The sequence below is a fragment of the Dictyostelium purpureum genome (assembly GCF_000190715.1).
Source record: "Dictyostelium purpureum unplaced genomic scaffold DICPUscaffold_495, whole genome shotgun sequence".
Lineage (NCBI taxonomy): Eukaryota > Evosea > Eumycetozoa > Dictyosteliales > Dictyosteliaceae > Dictyostelium > Dictyostelium purpureum.
This window is the reverse complement of record NW_003519829.1, coordinates 1-19,583: the sequence shown is the minus strand read 5'-3', so window position 1 is coordinate 19,583 and position 19,583 is coordinate 1. Positions and strand designations below refer to the sequence as shown.

Sequence of the window (19,583 nt, the reverse complement as noted above, 5' to 3'; positions counted from 1 at the left end):
TCATCAACAAAATATTCAAGTATGTATTTTAAAATTTAAATTTTAATTGGGTTATTAATATTAATATTTATTTTTTATTTTTTATTTTTTTAATAGAATGTAAATAACAATGAAGTTAATAACAAAAATTCAATGGCAAAACCCATTCAATCTAAAGTTATTAGTTCAATCACTACTATCAATAATAATAATAATAATAATACTAGTTCATCTAAAATTACCATTCCAAATGTTAATATTTCAAGAACTGAAAGTTTAAATATCGGTGAAAATTTACCATCTAAACATTCACCAAATACTAATAATAATAATAATAATAATAATAATAATAATAATAATAATAATAATAATAATAATAATAATAATAATAATAATAATAATAATACTATTGATAATAGTTTTTCAAATAAAACATCAAAAAATGAAAATATTATTAAATCGACCAATGATAGTGATAGTAATAAAAATAACACCAATAATAATAATAATCAAGAAACAAAAAATAACACCGATAATGTTAATACTAATAACAATACCAATAACACTGCCAATACTAATAATAATAATAACAATAATAATAATAACAACAATTCAAATAGAATAGTTTCAATTAATAATTTTTTAAATGCTGAAAAAATTTATCAATTAGAAAATTATCACAGTTTAAATAATAATTTCAATACCGATCCAACATTAACTGAAGTTTCAAATTTAAATACAAATTTAACATTAGAGATAAGAAGCCAATTTGAAAGTAATATTCAAAATAACCACGTTGGTAGAAATCAAAATTTCAAACAATTTTTACTTAATCATATGTACGCTGACCTTCCACATATTCCACACATCGATATTGGAGCTCATTATGGTAAATGTCCGTTGTTATGTGGCGATTATACCGAAGATATCTTTGACAATGCAAGATTTCGTCAATGGAAAACTCAACCAAAGGATTATATGTCATTTCACAAGGATCTCAAGCCATGCATGAGAGCACTCTTAATTGACTGGATCGTCGATATTGGTGCTGAAAATAGTGTAAAAAGTGAAACCATCTATTTGGCCATTAATTTGCTCGATCGTTACCTCTCTGTTGAAAAGGTTTCAAGAAATGAATTCCAAATGGTTGGTGCCTGCGCTTTCTTTATTGCCACACAATTCGAAGAGTACATAGGTGTACCAAGTTCATTTATCATCCATTCTTCTGGTGATTTCTTTACTACCGAACAACTTTTAGAGTGTGAGTTCAAAATGTTAAAGGCTTTAGATTTCACATTATCCACTCCAACTACTAAATTTTTTATGGGTAAATATTTAATTGCTGTTGGTGATTCCGAAATTTCACATGTTGCTCATGTAAGTGTATTTAAAATTATATTTTTTATATTTTTTGTTTTAAATATTAATATTAATTTTTTTTTTTTCTTCTATAGTTGTTTGGTGAATTATCCCTTTTAGATTATAAATTAATCAACTATCCCCCATCAATTATTGCAGCAGCTTGCATTTATTTATCATTATTAATTTTACAAAAACCATGGAACTCAACTTTAACTTTTTATTGCAGAGTAGATATTAACGATAGTTATTTCCAAAAATGCGTTAAACTCATCTATGATCAATTTCATTATCACGAATCTGAAACAAATTCATATACAATCAAAAATAAATACTCTTATGTATTTAATATTTTCGAAAAATACAATCAAATTTCACAAAGATTCAATAATAATAATAATATTAACAGTAATACCAATAATAATACCAATAATAATAGTCGTCAAAGACAAGTCCAATTACCATCAATTTCTGAAATGCAATCATTTCAACCACAAATTTCTGTTCAAAATAGAAACATAAATCGTTAATGATCAATTGTTTCTTTTTTTTTATATTTATTAAACAAAAAAAAAAAAAAAAAAAAACAAAAAAAAAAAAAAAACAAAAAAAAAAAAGATCAAAAAAAAGAAAATCAAAAAAAAAAAGAAAATAATATAATAATTAAAAAATCAGGATGTAATACTTATAATTTTTTGGGTATAAACTTTAATTAACTTTATACTTTTAATCAAAAAAAAACAAAAAAAAAAAACAAAAAAAAAAACAAAAAAAAGATTAATATCAACATTTATAATCATAAATGTATAATTTTTTCAAATAAATAATGTGAATAACCTTTGCTGGTTAGTTCACATACTTATTTTATCTCAATCAAACAATCGATTTCTTTTATTTTTATTTTATTTTATTTTATTTTTTTTAGTTTTTTGTTTTCAAAAAATCAACACCATTATCTCAATCAAAAGAATTCTCGATATCACCATGCCAATGATGTGGTTGTTAATGAGCTCTCTTTTCAAAGAAGTGCCATATTTATGAATAAACCCCTTCAAATGGTATTTATAAAAGGTTTAATATTTTTTACCTTAAAATATAATTTTATTTTTTTAATTTTAAACAGATATTTGATTTTGGAGGTATTATTTCTTTATTATAATTTGAAATTGTATTTTTACCATAATAAAATATAAATATAAATTCGCGGTCCTATACGACCCTAACTCAATCTCAATCATTATCTATCACATCAAAATACTTAACTTTTTTAAATTTCTTTTTTTTTAATTTTTTCATTTTTTTATTTTTTTTTATTTTTTTTATTTTTTTTTTGTTTTTTAAATAAAAAATGATCAGATTTTTACGAAATAATAATAAAAGAAATATTAGAAATTACTGTACAATAAAAAATAATTCATCATCAACTTTAAATAATAATAAGGAAAAAGGTGAGGATTATTATGATGATGAAAACCCAGAAAATCAATCATTTAATTGGTTAACCAAAAGAATTGACAAAAAAGTAAATAAATATGAAAAACCAATTGAAACCAATTCCAGCAATACAGCAATAGGTACAAATAGTAGCACCATTAACACAAATAACAGTACATTTAACAATACATTCAAAAATTATTTTAATTTATTAAAAGATGAATATTTAAAAGAAGAGTTAAAAAATGCAAGTATAGAAATACAGAGCAACAAACCAATTGACCGTGCAAATCTAACATTAGCAACATTAATTCGAGTTTGTGGTAAATTAACAGATGAAGAATCAAGAGTTAAAGAAATAATTAAGAAATTATTACTATTGAACGGCATCAATCAGTATACAATCGAAAATGTTCAAGATATAGACAGTTTTAAATTTTCACTGGATCAAGTCGAATCATTGATGTCAGAGTATTTACTAAGGGGTAACAATGTTATGGTTAAGCAGGTTTTTGACTTTACTCAATCAAATAAAGATAGATTTTCAGATTTTCATCAAAAATCTAAACTCGAAAATATATATTATCTCTATATGGAATCATTGTCAAATAATGGTGATATCAAACAACTATTAAAACTATCTGGAGAGATGGAACAAGAGAACCAAATCAAACCCAATCAAAATAAAATTACAAAACTCATTTGTTTGGGTTATTCAAATTCAAACCAGGGAGAGAAGGCATACAACTATTTAAAAAATTCACCAAAGCAACAACAACAAGATATCGATATAGCCATCCTAAATTCAATTTTAAACTGTTTTTCAAGACAAGGAAACCTTAAATTAATGGAGACCGTTTACAATGAAATGATCATCAAAAAGCAGGACCACAACACAATACAAATCTTAGTTGAGGGATATCTAAAGGTACACCAAACAGATAGGGCTATACAATTATTAAAAGAATTTGACACCCATGAAAGAAAGATAGCCAATACTACACAAACATTTAATCAAATTTTTATTCAATTGGGCAAAAGCAACAGACTTGATGAAATGATGGATCTCTTTGAAAATGTTATGATGAGACCCAATAAACTAATGGTAGAATCCCTCTCGACCGAAACTGACTTTGAATTATTATCAAAATTACAAGACCAAGTAGTATCAAATTTTAAACCAAATATCAACACAGTAAACTATTTGATAAATGCATGTTGCCAATCAAATAACATCGATAAAGCATTCGAATTGTTCAACTATTTAATTCCAAAATATAATTTACAAGCAAACAGTGAAACCTTTTCCAATTTAGAAGCAATCTCATTTAAGTTCAAGAAAATGGATCTATACAATCAATACTGTTCAAATGATTTCCATATTGTTAAAAAAGAAGATTAATAAAACTGCAATAGGTTTTTTTTTAAAATTTTTTATTTATTTTTTTAAAAGTATAATTATAATTTTTTATTCTTTTTTCTCTTCTTCTTTCTTTTCTTCTTCTTTCTTTTCCTCTTCTTCTTTCTCTTCTTTATTTTCATTTTCTTTCTTTTCTTCTTTCTTTTCTTTTTCTTCAAATTCTTTGGCTACCTCTATTTGGGCTTTAACTTTATTAATGAAGGTTTTGACATCTTCAGCCTTTCCTAGTTTTAAAAGGAATGTGGCAAATTTGAATTGGTTTTCGCTATCAAAACCTATAAATTTAATCGACTTTTCATTTGGTGCATCGATGCTCATTTTACCAAAAATATTTGTATTTAAAATAACTTTCTTTGAGCCGTCTACATTCATTACTATATATACATAAAAAATATATTAGAGGGGTGGTTTTTGATGAATTGATATTTTTAATACTTACTAATTCTAGATTTATTTTCAATATTTTTATTAATTCTAACTACACCTGTGCCTCTTTCTTTGTATTGTTGATCTTGAACTATATAAAGTCTTGCTCTAACCTATAATGAAAAAGGATAAATAAAAGAGAGTTAATACTAAAATAATAGAAATAGATGTTGATATTTTTTAAGTTCATACAGAGAATAAAACAGTCTCATCTTCTTCACCAGTTTTGGTATCAATTTGTTGAGCTTGGATGATTGGTTTGAATGAAGAGTTTTCAGGTTCTTCACAGCCATTGGTTGGCTCACCTTCAGTAGTGTTTGATTCGCCAGAAACTGATGATTCTGATGATTGCTTTGAAAAACCTGAAGTGAAGCTAGATGTTGTTGAATTTAAATTAAAAGAAAATGGGCTAGTATTTGAGGCTGCTGAAAAACTAGTTGGGAATAATGACGAGCCTGATCCAAATGAAAAACCTGGTGTTGATCCAAATGAAAAACCTGGTGTTGAACTAAATGAGAATAATGGTTTCTTTTCACCTTCACCTTCTTTTTTATTATCATCTACTTTTTTATCATCTTCTTTTTTATTATCATCAACTTTTTCTTCTTTAGATTCTTCTTTTTTATCATCTACTTGTTTATTTTCTGGTTCTTCAACTTTTAATTTCTTTTTTGATTGTTCTTCATTTTCAGTATTGTTATTATTATTATCAGTTTCTTCTAAATCTCTTTTTTTATCTATTTATATTATTATTATTATTGTTTTTTTATGATATTATTATTATTAATGATTATTCATATTAAATTATTTCCATATTATATTTAATATTGGTTTTAAAAAAAAAACAAAGAAAATATTAGTAACTATACATCAAGATTAAAATTTTTCAAAGATTGATTGATTGATTTATATAGTTATTGATTAGATATATTACCGGCCATTTTTTAATTTTAGAGAAGTTATCTTTTAAAAGTAAGTAACAACAATCAAATGAAAATAATAATTTTTTTAAAATTTTTTTTTTTTTTTTTTAAATTTTTAATTTTTTTTTTTTTTTTTTTTTTTTTTTTTTTTTTTTTTTTTAAAAAAAATTTCCAAAAAAAAAAAAAAAAAAAAAACCTTTTTTTAGACCTCGTTTTAAAAAAAAAACCCGAAAAAATTTTTAAAATTACGGGGGATTTTAATTATTTTTTACCCCGGGGCCCCCCTTTTTAAAAAACAAAAAAAAGGAAAACTTTTGGGAAACCTTTTCGGTTTTTAAAAAATAAAAAACCCCCCCCCCCCCCCCCCCCCCCGGGGTAAAAAAAACCAAAAAAACCAAAAAAAACCAGGCTTTAGAAAAATTAAATTCCCCTTTTTAAAACCCTTCCCAACCCAAAAGAAAACCTTTTTGCCCCAAAAGGGGGGAAACAAACAATTCCTCCAAATTTTTTTTTTTTTTTAATAAAAGGGGTCCATTTGCCTTTTTTTTTTTTTTTTTTTTTTTTCTATTTATTCTATTTATTCTATTTATTTATTTTCTTTTTTGTTTACTGGATATTATTATTAATATTCATTTATTTGTTTTATTTTACTTTAAATTAATTTTTTTAATTCAGATCTATTAATTACATTTAATTTTTAAATATATATAGTAATTTTTTTTCAAATCCAATAACAATTGAAAAAGTACAACAAATTATAGAAGATATGTTATCAAGATGTTATGGTCAAATAGGTGGTTTAGTATCAGAAACAAAATTAATAAATTTTAAAAAAAAAGAGTCAATCTTTATTCTTAGATGCCTTAAAAGGTAAATACTCATTAATTGTTTGGTTATGACTATCCACAGTAGTTTTTTTTTTTTAGCTATCGTTGTTTTTGTTGTGTTATGTAACATTTAAATATTTTCATTTATTTAAAATCTCAAATCTATTGGAATCATCATCGCTTATAACGTCATCATTATCATATCACATCATAATTATCATCATTAATTACTACCATCTTCTAATCTTATTTTTTTATTTTATTTCTAGTTCTTTAACAGCTATATGGGGTGCAGTTACACTTTATCAAACATTTGAAGGGCAACCATGTGTTTTAGAGGTTGTTAAAGTATCACCCTGGTTATTACCTCTTTCAAACTCTGACAGATTTTCAATCCAAAAAAAAGATGATTATCCAATTGTCATTTAAATAATATATAGTATATAATAATTAATGGTATCAATCATTTTGATAGTTAATAGTATCGTTTTTTTTTTTTTAAAGATAATATTAGAATTTAACACGATAATTAATAATAATAGTAATAGTAATAATAATAATAATAATAATAATAATAATAATAATAATAATAATAATAATAATAATAATAATAATAATAAATAATTATAATATTCATAACTAAAAAATAACTTTTTTTTATTTTTATTAAAAACAATAAATAATAATTTATCAAAATAAATATATAGTATATATATTAATGTATAATAAATTCTTTTAGAGATTAAAGATTTAAAAACTTGTTACAATTAATAAGCTGCACTATTTTTATTTGTAACGACACTTCTCAATCATCACCACCCCTTTACTACAATACAACAACAAAAACAACAACCAACAACAACCACAACAACCACAACCTCAACAAATACAAAACCAAAATCAACATGGACACTTAATATTTATTTAAATAAACACTAAATAAATAAATAAAAAAAAAACAACAACTTTCAATTATAGAACAAATTTGTTAAAAACAACATAGGAATTTAGAATGGCTTGAAATAAAAACAACTAATAACAAATAAACATCAAAAAATTATTAATTAATTAATAATTAAAAAACTTTAAAAATAAAGATAATCCTTATTTTTAAAAAATAAAAAAAGAAACCTTTCTTTTTAAAAAATATAATCTTTTTTATTTTTCTTTCAATTTTATAAATAGTTTTTTAAATTATTAAATAGGTTTTTCATTTAAAAGGGAAATAGGTTTTTAATATTTTTTATTAAAAAAAGAAACAAAGAGGTAAAAAAAAAAAAAATTAAATAAAAATTAATTTTCATCATTTTCATAAAATTAATGATGAATATATTTTTTGTTTTTTTTTTTTATAATTTATTTATTATATGTATATACCGAAAAAATATAAAATATTTTCAAAAAGTGATGGTTTCGTTTGGTAGATTGATATTGTATTTTAAACTACAATATTATAAAAAAAACATTTATATAAAAAAAAAGTGATTAAAGATAAATTAAAATTAAACTATTATTATTAATATTATCATTAATTTAAAAATAATAATAATAACAATAATAATAATAATAATAATAATTATTATTATTATTACTATATTTTTTATTTTTATTTATTTTTATTTATAAAAAAAAAAGTGGTTTGGGGGTTTGTTCTTTATTTATTTTATTAGGTGAGTTGGGGGTTAGAATGTAAAGGGTTTAATTGTAGTAGTAGTAGTAGTAGTTTTTAATTTTAATTATTTGGTATAAAATATAATATTTATTAATTTTATTTTGATTTATATTGATTTATATTAAAAAAAAAAAAAAATTGTTTAAAGTCCATTATTATGTGCTTAGTGCCAAAATAATATAAATAAATCGAAACTAACTATTATTTGTGTGTTTATTTAGGTTTTTTTTTTTTTATCTTTTTATCTTTTTTTTTTTTTTTTTTTTTTTTTTTTGTTTTTTTTTTATTTTATCTTTTTTAAATAATTATATTTTATATTTATCTTTTATTAAAATTTTTTCTTTTTAAAAATTTTATAATTATGAAGTAATAATTGGCAAATTTACAGCAATAGTAATAATTAGTAGATTTGGGGAAAACAAAAAGTATAAAACAATTAAATAAAAAAAAAAAAAAAAAAAAAAGATTTAAAAAATAAAGAAAGGGATAAAATTTTAATTCCATTTTTAAAGGAACTCAACAAATATGAAATTCAAATTCAAATTGGTTTTTTTAAATTTAAATATAATTATATTTATTGTAAAAAGTATAATTAAACAAGATAAACAAGTGCAAATAATATTATATTAATTTAATTTATTTTTAAAATTAGGTGGAGAATCAAATAATTTAAAATGCAATGAAAAAAAATGTACAACATCATTCATAAATAATATTAATAGTTTAAATGAAAGAGTAAACGGAAACATCAATAGTAACCATTACTCCAACAACAATATCAATAGCAATAAAAATAATAATAATAATAATAATAATAATAATAATAATAATAATAATAATAATAATAGTAATAATAATGATAATAATAATAATAATAATGACAATAACAATCATCATATTTCAACTTTAAATAAAATTGAAAATAATGTAAATGAAATAAAGAAAAATGAAACGAATAACGATAATACTATTTCAAATTGTGATGATGATAATTTATGTACAGATGATTATTTTGATCCAATTTTAGGATGTCAACATATTAGAAAAAAATGTGACGATTTTAATAAATGTACAGATAATTATTGTGATCCATCAAATGGAAAATGTTATTTTGTAAATGTTTTTTGTACAGATAATAATCCATGTGTAAGTAAATTAAACTATATACCATTACCAAAATACTTTAAAACTAATATAAAATATTTTAGACAAGGGATTATTGCGATTTAGAAACTGGGGAGTGTGTGTATAAAAAAACAGTTGCATGTGAAGATTATAATAATTGTGTAGGAAAACTTATATTAATAACACTCTTAAATTCTAAATAAATACTAACTTCATTTTTTATAGACAATAGATATTTGCAATAGAAGAAAAGGTTGTATATTTAAACCCAGAACATGTAGCGATAACAATATATGTGTAAATATTTTTAATTTTATTTATTTTTAATTTTTTTTATATTTATACTAAAAAGCTTTTTTATATAGACAAATGATTTTTGTACAAACTCTACTGGTTGTGTCCATGAACCAGTTTCGTGTGATGATAACAATCCATGTGTAAGTAATTTAAAACACCATATTAATAGTTAACATTAAATATTTATTTTCTTTTATTCTTTAGACTATAGATACTTGCGATAAAGTTAGGGGATGTATACATATAGCAGTTTCGTGTGATGATAATAATCCTTGTACGGAAGATTTTTGCTCTTGGAGAAGTGGTTGCGAAAATAAATTAACAGGTTGCGGTTTAAATGAACTTTTAAAAACACCATGTAAGTCTTTTTATCTATTTAATATAAAATAATTAAATATTAATATCTAATAAATATAGTTCTATTAATATTAATTTTAATAATTAGCATTTAGAAAAGATTTTTAAAAATATTTAATATATTCAAAATATTACTATAGTTTAAAGTTATTGTATTTTTATAAACAACAATATAAAAAAAAAAAAAATAGAAATAAAGAAATAAAAATAATTTTTAAAAAAAATCCTATAAAAATTATAAAAAAATTTTATTTTAATTATTATAAAAATCGTTTGGGAACATCCAAATTTCATGTTTTAAAATATCAAATATTTCTAAATCATCTTGATCGGCAAACCATGAAAAGAATGATGGGTCTTCTCCTTCTCTTTTTTTTGTAATATCCTGTATGTAAAAAAAAAAATAAAGAATTAGTGTCATAATAAATAATTTTTTTCTTTTAGTTATACCTACATTTCCATTTTTCCATTGGATTGGTGAACATGTTGTTGATATACCTTGATCATCGAATGCATATTCTTTCCAAATTGATTTGTTTTTAATAAAATTATTATTTTTAAAAGTCTTTTTAAAAAATAAAAAATATATTAATAAAACTATTACTATAAAAATCTATTTAAAAATAACCTACAAAATTAAATCTAACATTTCCTGAATCCATAACATCAACTTTAAAGTTTGTTAAATTCTTAATTAATTCATCGTCTTTGCCTGTAATTAAAGCTGTGAGGATTGGGTGGCTGGTAATAACTTTATGCCAAAAGTTTGGAATTGATGATAATAATTTTTCTCTTTCATTGAAAAATGGAGTAAATGCTCTATCTCTTTCAATATCTAATTTTAGTTTTTGTTGCATTTCTTTATTTGATATATTATCAATTTCAAGTTGAATCTTTGTTATATCTTCATATAATTCACTATCAATACCAAGTGGGTTATTGGTTTCGGTATCTTCATTTTCTTCTACATCCTCTATTTCCTCTTCTACTTTTTCAACTGGTTTTAAAGCTTTTTTAGGTGGAATTTGTTCTTTTTTTGATTTAGTTTGTTGTGGTTGTTGTTGTTGTGGTTTGGTTTGGTTTGGTTTTTGTGGTTGTTTTTGTTGTGGTTTATTTTGTTGTACTTTTTGTTTTGGTTGTTGTTGTTGTTTTTGTTGTGGTGGGTTTGATTTTTTTACAACCTTTTGGTTATTATTACTTTTATTATTTTTCATTTTTTTTAATTATAATTATGAATATTAAAAAAAAAAAAAAAAAAGAAACTTTAAAAAAAAAAAAAAAAAAAAAAAAATTTTTGCAAAAATCTAAAAAAAACGAATAAAAAAAAAAAAAAAAAAAATTATAATATGCGATAACAATAATTTTGTTTTATTATTTATAATTTGATTATTTATTTAACTTTAAAAAAAAAAAGGAAAAGATATCTAATTATAAATTTAATTCTTCTAATAATAAACTACATATATCGAAAAATACAAAAATTTGACCTTCAATTTTTTTAATATCCAATAAATATCTATTTTCGGCAACTCTAAATAATTGTAAAACCAATTTTACTGGTCTACCACTATCAAGCATTCTACATCTCAATTGATATGGACCAGTTAATTTCCATTCCTATATTTAAAAAAAATATTAATATTTATAAATATTGCATTTGTTTCATGTTTATTTCATATACTTACAAAACCAACTTTCTTTAATGCTCTATAAATTTCTCCCATAATTTCGTGGGGTGGTAATTGTGAAATTGCACCCAAGTACCATTTTCTGTGTGGTTGTGATTGAATGTCACTATTAAGATCGACTGAATTTAAAAGTTGGAAGTTACTGTTTGGATTTACTATATTCGATTCATTAGTTTGGCCGTTATCAGCAAATAAAATTAAACCTTCATTGCTTTCCAATTCATTAATGTCATTAACTAAGGTACTGTCATTATTATTGTTATCTATATTTACACCATTTGCTATATTTACATTATCATTACAATTATTTCCTATATTGAAACTATTTATATTATTATTATTATTGTTATTATTACCATTTATATTACTATTTATTAAATTTGGGCTCATCGAAAGTGTATCAGAACCATTACTATTTGATGAGGCATTTGATCCTACTGCAATATTAGGTGTTAAATGGTGATTTGGGCTCTTTTGAGCACTTGACATTGTTGGTGTGTTTTGGGGTGATATTAAATTTGGTGAATTAATTTCGTTTTCATATGAACCTCTTTTTGAGTCTAATAGTAAATGATAGCTAACAATAAAGTCATTAATCTCTCCTGGTTTTTGTAATTCTTCAATAATTTTTTCTTTTTCAATTGGTGCATAAACCTAATTTTTAATAAAAATAAAATATTAGTAAAATAACTATGAACTAAACTAATTTAATGTATTTTACTTACTTGTACCAATTCATTTAAAATTGATGTATTAATAGTTTGAATTGATTTTGATAAAAATGTGTGTGGTGATGATAAATATTTTGGTAATTTGACTTGAAACCAAGGATGGTTTCTTATTTCGTGAATTGTAACTCTTTTTACTGGGTCAACTACCAACATTTTTCTAATTAAATCTGCACAACTTGGTGATACAAAGTCTGGTATATTAAAAACACCCTCTGAAAAAAAACATATTAATATAATAAACCAAATTAATGATTATTAATAATTTAACCTACCTCTAATTTTTTTAAATAACATTGGTATGTTTTCATCGTCAAATGGTAATTTGGCACATAAAAATGCATAAAGAATAACACCGCACGACCAAACATCTACTTCTGGGCCTGCATATAGTTTACCGGAAATAACCTCTGGTGCTGCATAATTTGGTGAACCACAACTTGTTTTTAAAAAATCACCATCTTGCATCATATTGCTAAGACCAACTATTTTGAAAATTATTAATAATCTTTATTTATTTATTAATTTTTTTATTAATACATACAATCTGCAATTTTAATACATTTATTAACTGGATCCAATAGAAGGTTTTCAGGCTTTAAATCACGATGAACAACCATATGATGATGGCAATAATCTACACCCGATATCATTTGTTGGAATAATCTTCTACTTTCATCTTCTGATAATTTACCATTTTTAACAATATATTCGAATAACTCTCCACCAGTAACATATTCCATTACCATGAAAATATCTGTAGTTGTTTCTATAACTTCGTATAATTTAATAATATGTGGGTGTCTAAATAACTTCATATTTTGAATTTCTCTTCGAATTTTTTCATCCATCTTTAAGTTTTTAATTTTGGTTCTATTTAAAATTTTAATTGCGACCTTTACACCAGTTTTAACATGCTCTGCCACTGTTCAGTTTAAAAAAAGACCATTGTTAGGAAAAGATATTAACCAATATTAATTTTTGATACTGCAACGATACAATGGGTTTATCTTTCTTATAGATATATTATTTTATTTTTATTATTACTATTATATTATACATACATTTAACTTTTCCAAAAGAACCAATACCTAATGTCTTATCTAACCTGTAATTTCCAATAAGCATTGATGATTTTTCAATACCGCCACTGTTCCATAATGATCCAAATGACCCTGGGGCATTTGGTTGATATCCTGGCATACTCATTTTTTGTTTATCTATTTTTATTGTTTTATTAATTTTTATAATTGTTTATAATTGTTTCCTGTTATTTAAAATAAAGATTTATTATATTGTTATCTCTGTTTATTTATTATTATTTTTTTTTTTTTTGAAGCGAAATTTTTAATATTTAATATAACAAAGAAGAAAAAAAAAAAATAAAAATTTATAAATTTAAAAAATAAAAAAATTTTAAAAAAAAAATTAAAAAAAAATTAATTTTTTTTTTTTTTCTTTTTTTTTTTTTTTTTTTTTAAAAGTGTCTTGTTTAAATAAATATCTTATAAATGATTGACATTTTTCACAAAAATAAAAATACAATAGAAATAATGGTTTGTTTATTAAAAAAAAAAAAAAAAAATTTTAAAAAGGAAAAAAAATTTTATTTTGAAAATAACCTTATTTAGTTATTAATTATTATTACTATTTATATTACTATTAATAATTATTACTTGTATTATTATTATTATTATTATTATTATTATTTATTGATTTAGATAAAACCTTAACATTACCAAATCCAGTGCCTCTTAATTCAAATAAGATTGAATATATTTGTTCTCTTGTTATATTTTTATTAAAACGAAGCTCTTTTGATAAAACGGATTTTGTGTGAGTACCTAAACATTTATTCATATAAGTTGCTAATTGTGAAGAGTTGTTTCTATTATGGTAAATTAATTTTGAAACTGATTGATTGTCGAGGAATGTTAATTGGTCAAAAATTGGCGAAGAGAATAAAATATTATTTTCAAATTTTGAAAATTGATCTTGTGGTAAAGTGACAATTAAATTTTTGATGAGTGGGTTTAAAATAAAAGAAAGGTCTTTATAGATACCAGTAGCGACCATTTCATCAAAAAGAATTTGGAGTTTGCCTACAGTTGATGTTTTTTGGTTGTTTTCTTCTAAAATGATACGTGATCTTTCAATATATGTATTTTTGAGGGATTTAAAGTGTTCATATTCTTTGATGTATTGGTCTGCTTTATCGAATTGACGAGAATCAATCAAGTTTCGGAGGGTTAAATAGAAACCGTCTTCGTATGATGTATTCTTTTTGGTGAATTTTTGAACAAAGGAATATAATGTTGGCATTTTGATGATCTCTCTATCGAATGAACCTTTATTTTCTAAAACTATAGTAACAGCTTGCTCTAAGAGGCTGAAATTAATTGGTACTTTTCTTTCTATTAAGGCAATTAAGCCGCTGATGGCCATTTTTATATTAAACTTGTAATAAAACATGTTGAATATTAATTTCTTTTTAAATTCGATGGAATCACTATCGATTTCTTTGTCACCAAAAAGCTCTGTGATTAATTCGTCCCTATAATATCCCTTTAATTCTTTGAATTGTAAATCAGAGTTATTTGAAAGTAAAGGTTTGATAATTTGAAGTGGTATATTTTCGAGTTTGCTTAAACTGGTGGGGCTGTTTTTCATTGATATTATTGATTCGATTAAAAGAGTACCAGAAGGAATATCATCAAAGGCAAAATATTTTTCTGCTAAATTTCTATAAATTTCAACACCTAATTCTTGGTTTTTGGCACTTTCTTGAAGAAGGATTTTTAATTGAGAATCTGATGGCGAGATAATATTTCTGATAGTATCTAACATAAAGCCATATTCTTTTGCTTTGTTTGTTCTTGAGGATAAATTGGTTGAGTTGTCAAGAATTTTGGTGTATCTGTCCTTGCTTCTTATATATCTATCAAAATATTCATCGAATGAAATTGTGTTGTCTGGATAAAAAGCAATAATATCTTCCCAAAACTCTAAACAGCTTTTATTCTTTTCGATATCTTCTTTTGATAATGAAATTTCGCCTTTTCTGTTGAGCTCTAATTGATATTTGTGGTAGATTATAAAGTAAATTGTTGATTGATAGTTTTGATGAATACCTAATGAGTTTGACATTGATAAATACCAGATTAATGCTTTGTGGTATTGATCTGAAGCTAACAATAGTTTGATGAGATCGTTTACAACATTCAATCTAGTTTCTTCGGGGAGAAGCATTAATAAGTCGTGATTAAATCTAGTCATTGTATACAAATTAATTCTTTCTTCTCTGCCTACTTCTTTTGAATCGAAGAAACTAGAATAAAGGAATAATAAGTTGGCTATAGATTCTGAATCCTGTTGTCCAGCGACCAAGAGTACTTTGTCGGTTAATTTCTTTAATTGAATTGGATCCTTTTCAACTCTAAAAAACAATCTCATCATATTATGGATATATTTTGGTGAGAGATCCATTAATGGTACACAACCTTCCAACATATCATCTAAAATTTGGTTTAAAATCTTATCTCTTCTTCTGACTAAAATGAATGGTTGTAAATCTGAGAACTGTTTGACATTTAATTGGTTCCAAAGGTTCTTATGGTATTGATAAAAACTTTTGAAAGTATTACCAGATGGATCATATTCTATTGAGAAAATCAAGATATTGACGGATGCATTGCATGTAATAATATTATTTTCGTATAAAATGTAGACCAAATCACTTAATCTCTTGAATGACACATTTGAAATTTTTGAAAGAAACTCTTTGAAATGATCTTGACCCTCTAAAAATGATTTGTAATATGTTGCATTTGCAACAAAGAATTTCTCTAATTCGTCAAACTCTTCCTTCTTTAAATAATAGTTGATTATCTCTTTAAAACAAAAATTTTCGGTTTTTTCTCTTGAATAACTCATTTTCTCATTATTTTTTGTTGAATTTAGAGCTTTCATTTTTTGTTTTGTAATTTTGTCGAATGCTTGTCTGGCTTCTTGAATTTTATCCATTTCTAATAATGATGTAATTAAAAATAATATATCTTTTGTATAATTGGTTTCAAGTATATCTTCTGGTAATTTTTCTAAAAATTGTTTAAAATATATCACTTTCTTATTTTCATCTGTTTCTTTTCTAAAATCCCTAATTTTGTTTTGTAAATAATCGCTAATATAAAAATAAAAATATAATATAAGTATTTGTTTTTGTTTGTTTTTTTTGTTTTTTTTTAAAATATATTTACAAATTACGATCATTTTTGATAGTGGCAAACCTTGGAGCGGTTGAATAGTTTTTTAAAACTGAGACATTATTTAATTTGATATTATTTTGAAGATTTCTACAAGAACTAAATATTACCTTTCGTAACATTTTTTTAGAAACAATCTTTAGAAAATGAATTAAAGTCAAAAATCAAAAAAAAAAAAAAAAAAAAAAAAAAAAAAAAATTAAACTAACGAAAAAATTTTAAATATTTAAAAATTGGAAAAATTAAAAAAAAAAAAAAAATAATTAATAAATAAATAATAAAAGTTATTTGTAGAATTTATTTAATAATAATATATTTATTATCTTTTTTATTTATTTTAATATATTTTTTTTTTTTTATTTATTATTTGATTGTTTTTTTTTTTTTTTTAAAAATAATTTTTTTAGATTTGAATGTGTTTTGGATCTTTGTTAAAAAGGAAAATAATACTAAAAATAAAAGTACCAATAATCATTGAGAAACAGGCAGCATAATATGGGAAGGCAGCTGGAATGAATCTTTCATATGAGTCATGACGGAATGGGACGATTGGTTTACGGATAATGTGTTCTAATTGACCATAACCTGGTTTTTGAACGGTGGCTTCAAATGTGAAAACACCATAAACATCTGGAAGTTTAATGTTAATCTTGTAGATACCTTTTGAGTCACCTTTAATAAAAGTACGAATATATGGATCTAACATGATGACTTCAAGTTGGATTTGTGAAACGTATGGAACCCATTCATTTTTAACGCCATCATATTCTTCAACTTTGAGGCTATAGCTAACTTCATCTTTGATTGTGAATACATCTGGGGCAACAGTTGAGTTTGATTCAGTTGAAATTTTAACCAATTCTAATTGGCTTGATCTAAGAATACCTCTTTCTTGGAATGTCCATGAAACTAAATTTTCAACAAATTCTTTATTACCTGATTGATTTCTAATATTATTATAAAATTAATATATATGTAAAATTGAACATTTTTAAAAGTGTGATTGGTGGTATTTTATATAAATAAATCTATACTTACTTTTCTAAAGTGGTACCAAATGATTTATCGGTGAATAATTCGATTGAACCTGAAAAAGTAACTCTGGCATTATTACGAGCTTGTAATGATGAAACTAAACCACATGATTTGCCCATTAATTTAGTTGAAGCACCATTGGTTTTTTTACCTGAATAGGCGGTAGATGAACCAGTTAAAACTGCAAAATTGAGTGGGTTTGATCTAATTTTGTGTCCAATACCTTTATAAATAACTGGTTTATCTAAACCTTGTAAAATAATTGGTGAATCTTGAATAAATTGATCTGCAACAAGTAAAGAATGATCTGGTTGTGACTATTAAATAATTTATATTAATATTTGAGAATACAAAATAAATTTACAATGATAATAACAATTAGAAACAATAACAATAACAATAACAATAATAAATTATAATAATTACCTTATCATAGTTAAAGTGATCATAAACTAAAGTGTTATCTTCTTCAATATCCATACCACATTCTTGAGCAATATCACGAATGGTTTCTGAAATTTTATTTGAACCAGCAATTAAAACATTATTACCGCCATCAATGAAATTTAAAACTGCATTTGATGTAATAGTTTTTGATTCTAAAGTTGGTGCGAATAAAACTAAATGATCATAATTAAAGTCACCATATTTTTCTAAAACAACTTCGGTAGTTGCTGGTTGGAAATCTAATTCATAACCTTTCTCTGTTTGAATTTTAATTTTGATTAGTAGTCGTAAAATAAGATGGTTTTTTTTTAAAATTTTTATAATTATAATCATCACTTACTTTCTAAAGTTTTAAAAAATGTTGAATATAAATTTTTTTGTGAAAGGTTTTCGAGAACAACTAAAGTTCTTTTTCCACCAACTTCAGCAAAAACACTTGTTAAGAGTACAGAGGCAATGATAAATGAAACAAAAATTGATTTGATCATCATCATTTTTTTATTGTTGTTTTATATTTATACAAAATTATATTCAATAAAAAAAAAAATTGATCATCAAGTCAAAAAAAAAAATTAAAAAAAAAAATTAAAAAAAATTTGAAAAAAAAAATTTAAAAAAAATTATATAAAAAAAAATTAAAAAAAGTGAAAAAAATAAAAATATTATATCTTAATATACACAACCTTTATTGGTAAATTGTTCGTCTTTTTTTATTTGATGAGATATTATTATAACTATTATTATTTTCGATGCTATTTCTTCTTTTGCTATTACCAAAAAACAAGGTATTATTATTATTGTTATTATTACTATTATTATTATTACTATTATTATTATTATTAATATTATTATTATTGTTATTAATTTCAGTGTGATTATAACTATGATTATTTGGATTATTATGGTAATTTATAATAGTATTGTCATTATCTAAAAAGTTTATATTTTGTTGAACAATCATTTCATCATCAGATTCAATTTCGTAGTTCATTTCTTCATTTTGTAGTTGACCTTGTTGTTGTTGCTGTAATATATGTTGTTGTTGTAATATATTCTGTTGTTCTATAAAACTATCAAGCATCGATTCATCATTTTCATCTACAGGATTACTGTTCTCTGAATACTCTACTTCTACTTCCTGAATATTTGATTAAAAAAAAATTGATTAAAATTTATAAATTTTTTTAATATATAATTAATAATAAATCTTACCTGGTTTATTTCCTCTATTTCTCTATTTATAAATGAATATATAATATATTCTTTATTATTATAAATATTATTTTCCATAGTTTGATTTATTTATTTTTTATATATGTATTATTATTAAAAAAAAGATTTGAATTGAAATATAATAATTACTGTTTTATTATATTAAATTATAATTTATTAGTTTATATTGGTTTTTTAATACAGCCCATTTATTAACAAACGAAAAAAGTAAAAAATAAAAAAAAAAAAAAAAAAAAAAAAACAATTGGAATATAGATTAATTAATAAAATACTATATTTATAAAGTATAAAAGAAAAAAAGAGTTTTATAATTTGTTTATATAAAGTTTATTTATATGAAAAGTATATATATAGTGTAATAATAATATTAT

The 19,583-nt window shown here is 22.8% G+C and overlaps 10 protein-coding genes across 10 annotated transcripts; 4 read left to right on the top strand and 6 right to left on the bottom strand.

The window, feature by feature from the left end:
- On the top strand, positions 1–2,039 carry DICPUDRAFT_51276 (uncharacterized protein). Its single transcript, XM_003293990.1, has 3 exons — positions 1–19; positions 97–1,356; positions 1,434–2,039. Exons 2-3 carry the CDS (start codon positions 133–135, stop codon positions 1,866–1,868), a joined length of 1,659 nt encoding a protein of 552 aa, XP_003294038.1. The 5' UTR covers positions 1–19; positions 97–132; the 3' UTR covers positions 1,869–2,039.
- A 647-nt stretch (positions 2,040–2,686) lies between these two features.
- Positions 2,687–4,174, top strand: DICPUDRAFT_42873 (uncharacterized protein; the record flags this gene model as incomplete). The annotated part of the gene is made up of 1 exon (XM_003293989.1): positions 2,687–4,174. One exon carries the CDS (start codon positions 2,687–2,689, stop codon positions 4,172–4,174), a length of 1,488 nt encoding a protein of 495 aa, XP_003294037.1.
- Positions 4,175–4,240: 66 nt separating this feature from the next.
- DICPUDRAFT_158981 (uncharacterized protein) lies at positions 4,241–5,559 on the bottom strand (the record flags this gene model as incomplete). Its single annotated transcript, XM_003293986.1, has 4 exons — positions 4,241–4,566; positions 4,632–4,731; positions 4,811–5,355; positions 5,553–5,559. 4 exons carry the CDS (start codon positions 5,557–5,559, stop codon positions 4,241–4,243), a joined length of 978 nt encoding a protein of 325 aa, XP_003294034.1.
- Positions 5,560–6,307: 748 nt separating this feature from the next.
- On the top strand, positions 6,308–6,992 carry DICPUDRAFT_84542 (uncharacterized protein; the record flags this gene model as incomplete). The annotated part of the gene is made up of 3 exons (XM_003293988.1): positions 6,308–6,411; positions 6,638–6,788; positions 6,873–6,992. 3 exons carry the CDS (start codon positions 6,308–6,310, stop codon positions 6,990–6,992), a joined length of 375 nt encoding a protein of 124 aa, XP_003294036.1.
- Positions 6,993–9,015: 2,023 nt separating this feature from the next.
- DICPUDRAFT_42876 (uncharacterized protein) lies at positions 9,016–9,852 on the top strand (the record flags this gene model as incomplete). The annotated part of the gene is made up of 5 exons (XM_003293987.1): positions 9,016–9,186; positions 9,249–9,326; positions 9,391–9,462; positions 9,531–9,602; positions 9,667–9,852. Coding segments are annotated over 5 exons (579 nt in total), but the record flags the coding sequence as incomplete, so codon positions are not given.
- Positions 9,853–10,072: 220 nt separating this feature from the next.
- On the bottom strand, positions 10,073–11,033 carry DICPUDRAFT_84540 (uncharacterized protein; the record flags this gene model as incomplete). Its single annotated transcript, XM_003293985.1, has 3 exons — positions 10,073–10,204; positions 10,274–10,384; positions 10,452–11,033. The coding sequence occupies 3 exons, from the start codon at positions 11,031–11,033 to the stop codon at positions 10,073–10,075; spliced, it is 825 nt and encodes a 274-aa protein (XP_003294033.1).
- A 214-nt stretch (positions 11,034–11,247) lies between these two features.
- DICPUDRAFT_58802 (uncharacterized protein) lies at positions 11,248–13,574 on the bottom strand (the record flags this gene model as incomplete). The annotated part of the gene is made up of 7 exons (XM_003293984.1): positions 13,300–13,574; positions 12,780–13,160; positions 12,511–12,720; positions 12,239–12,450; positions 11,921–12,161; positions 11,505–11,626; positions 11,248–11,436 (listed from the first exon to the last, which is right to left on the bottom strand). The coding sequence occupies exons 1-7, from the start codon at positions 13,442–13,444 to the stop codon at positions 11,248–11,250; spliced, it is 1,500 nt and encodes a 499-aa protein (XP_003294032.1). The 5' UTR covers positions 13,445–13,574.
- Positions 13,575–13,897: 323 nt separating this feature from the next.
- Positions 13,898–16,619, bottom strand: DICPUDRAFT_84538 (uncharacterized protein; the record flags this gene model as incomplete). Its single annotated transcript, XM_003293983.1, has 2 exons — positions 13,898–16,415; positions 16,492–16,619. 2 exons carry the CDS (start codon positions 16,617–16,619, stop codon positions 13,898–13,900), a joined length of 2,646 nt encoding a protein of 881 aa, XP_003294031.1.
- Positions 16,620–16,900: 281 nt separating this feature from the next.
- DICPUDRAFT_158975 (uncharacterized protein) lies at positions 16,901–18,473 on the bottom strand (the record flags this gene model as incomplete). Its single annotated transcript, XM_003293982.1, has 4 exons — positions 16,901–17,444; positions 17,536–17,849; positions 17,959–18,236; positions 18,320–18,473. 4 exons carry the CDS (start codon positions 18,471–18,473, stop codon positions 16,901–16,903), a joined length of 1,290 nt encoding a protein of 429 aa, XP_003294030.1.
- Positions 18,474–18,664: 191 nt separating this feature from the next.
- DICPUDRAFT_84536 (uncharacterized protein) lies at positions 18,665–19,269 on the bottom strand (the record flags this gene model as incomplete). The annotated part of the gene is made up of 2 exons (XM_003293981.1): positions 18,665–19,117; positions 19,192–19,269. The coding sequence occupies 2 exons, from the start codon at positions 19,267–19,269 to the stop codon at positions 18,665–18,667; spliced, it is 531 nt and encodes a 176-aa protein (XP_003294029.1).
- Between the last annotated feature and the right edge of the window lie 314 nt (positions 19,270–19,583).

Excerpts from the sequence above, each read along its gene's own strand:
- DICPUDRAFT_51276 (XM_003293990.1), top strand. The coding sequence starts at position 133 with ATGGCAAAACCCATTCAATCTAAAGTTATTAGTTCAATCACTACTATC. Across the intron at positions 1,357-1,433 it reads AAATTTCACATGTTGCTCAT|TTGTTTGGTGAATTATCCCT; the intron begins GTAAGTGTATTT and ends TTTCTTCTATAG.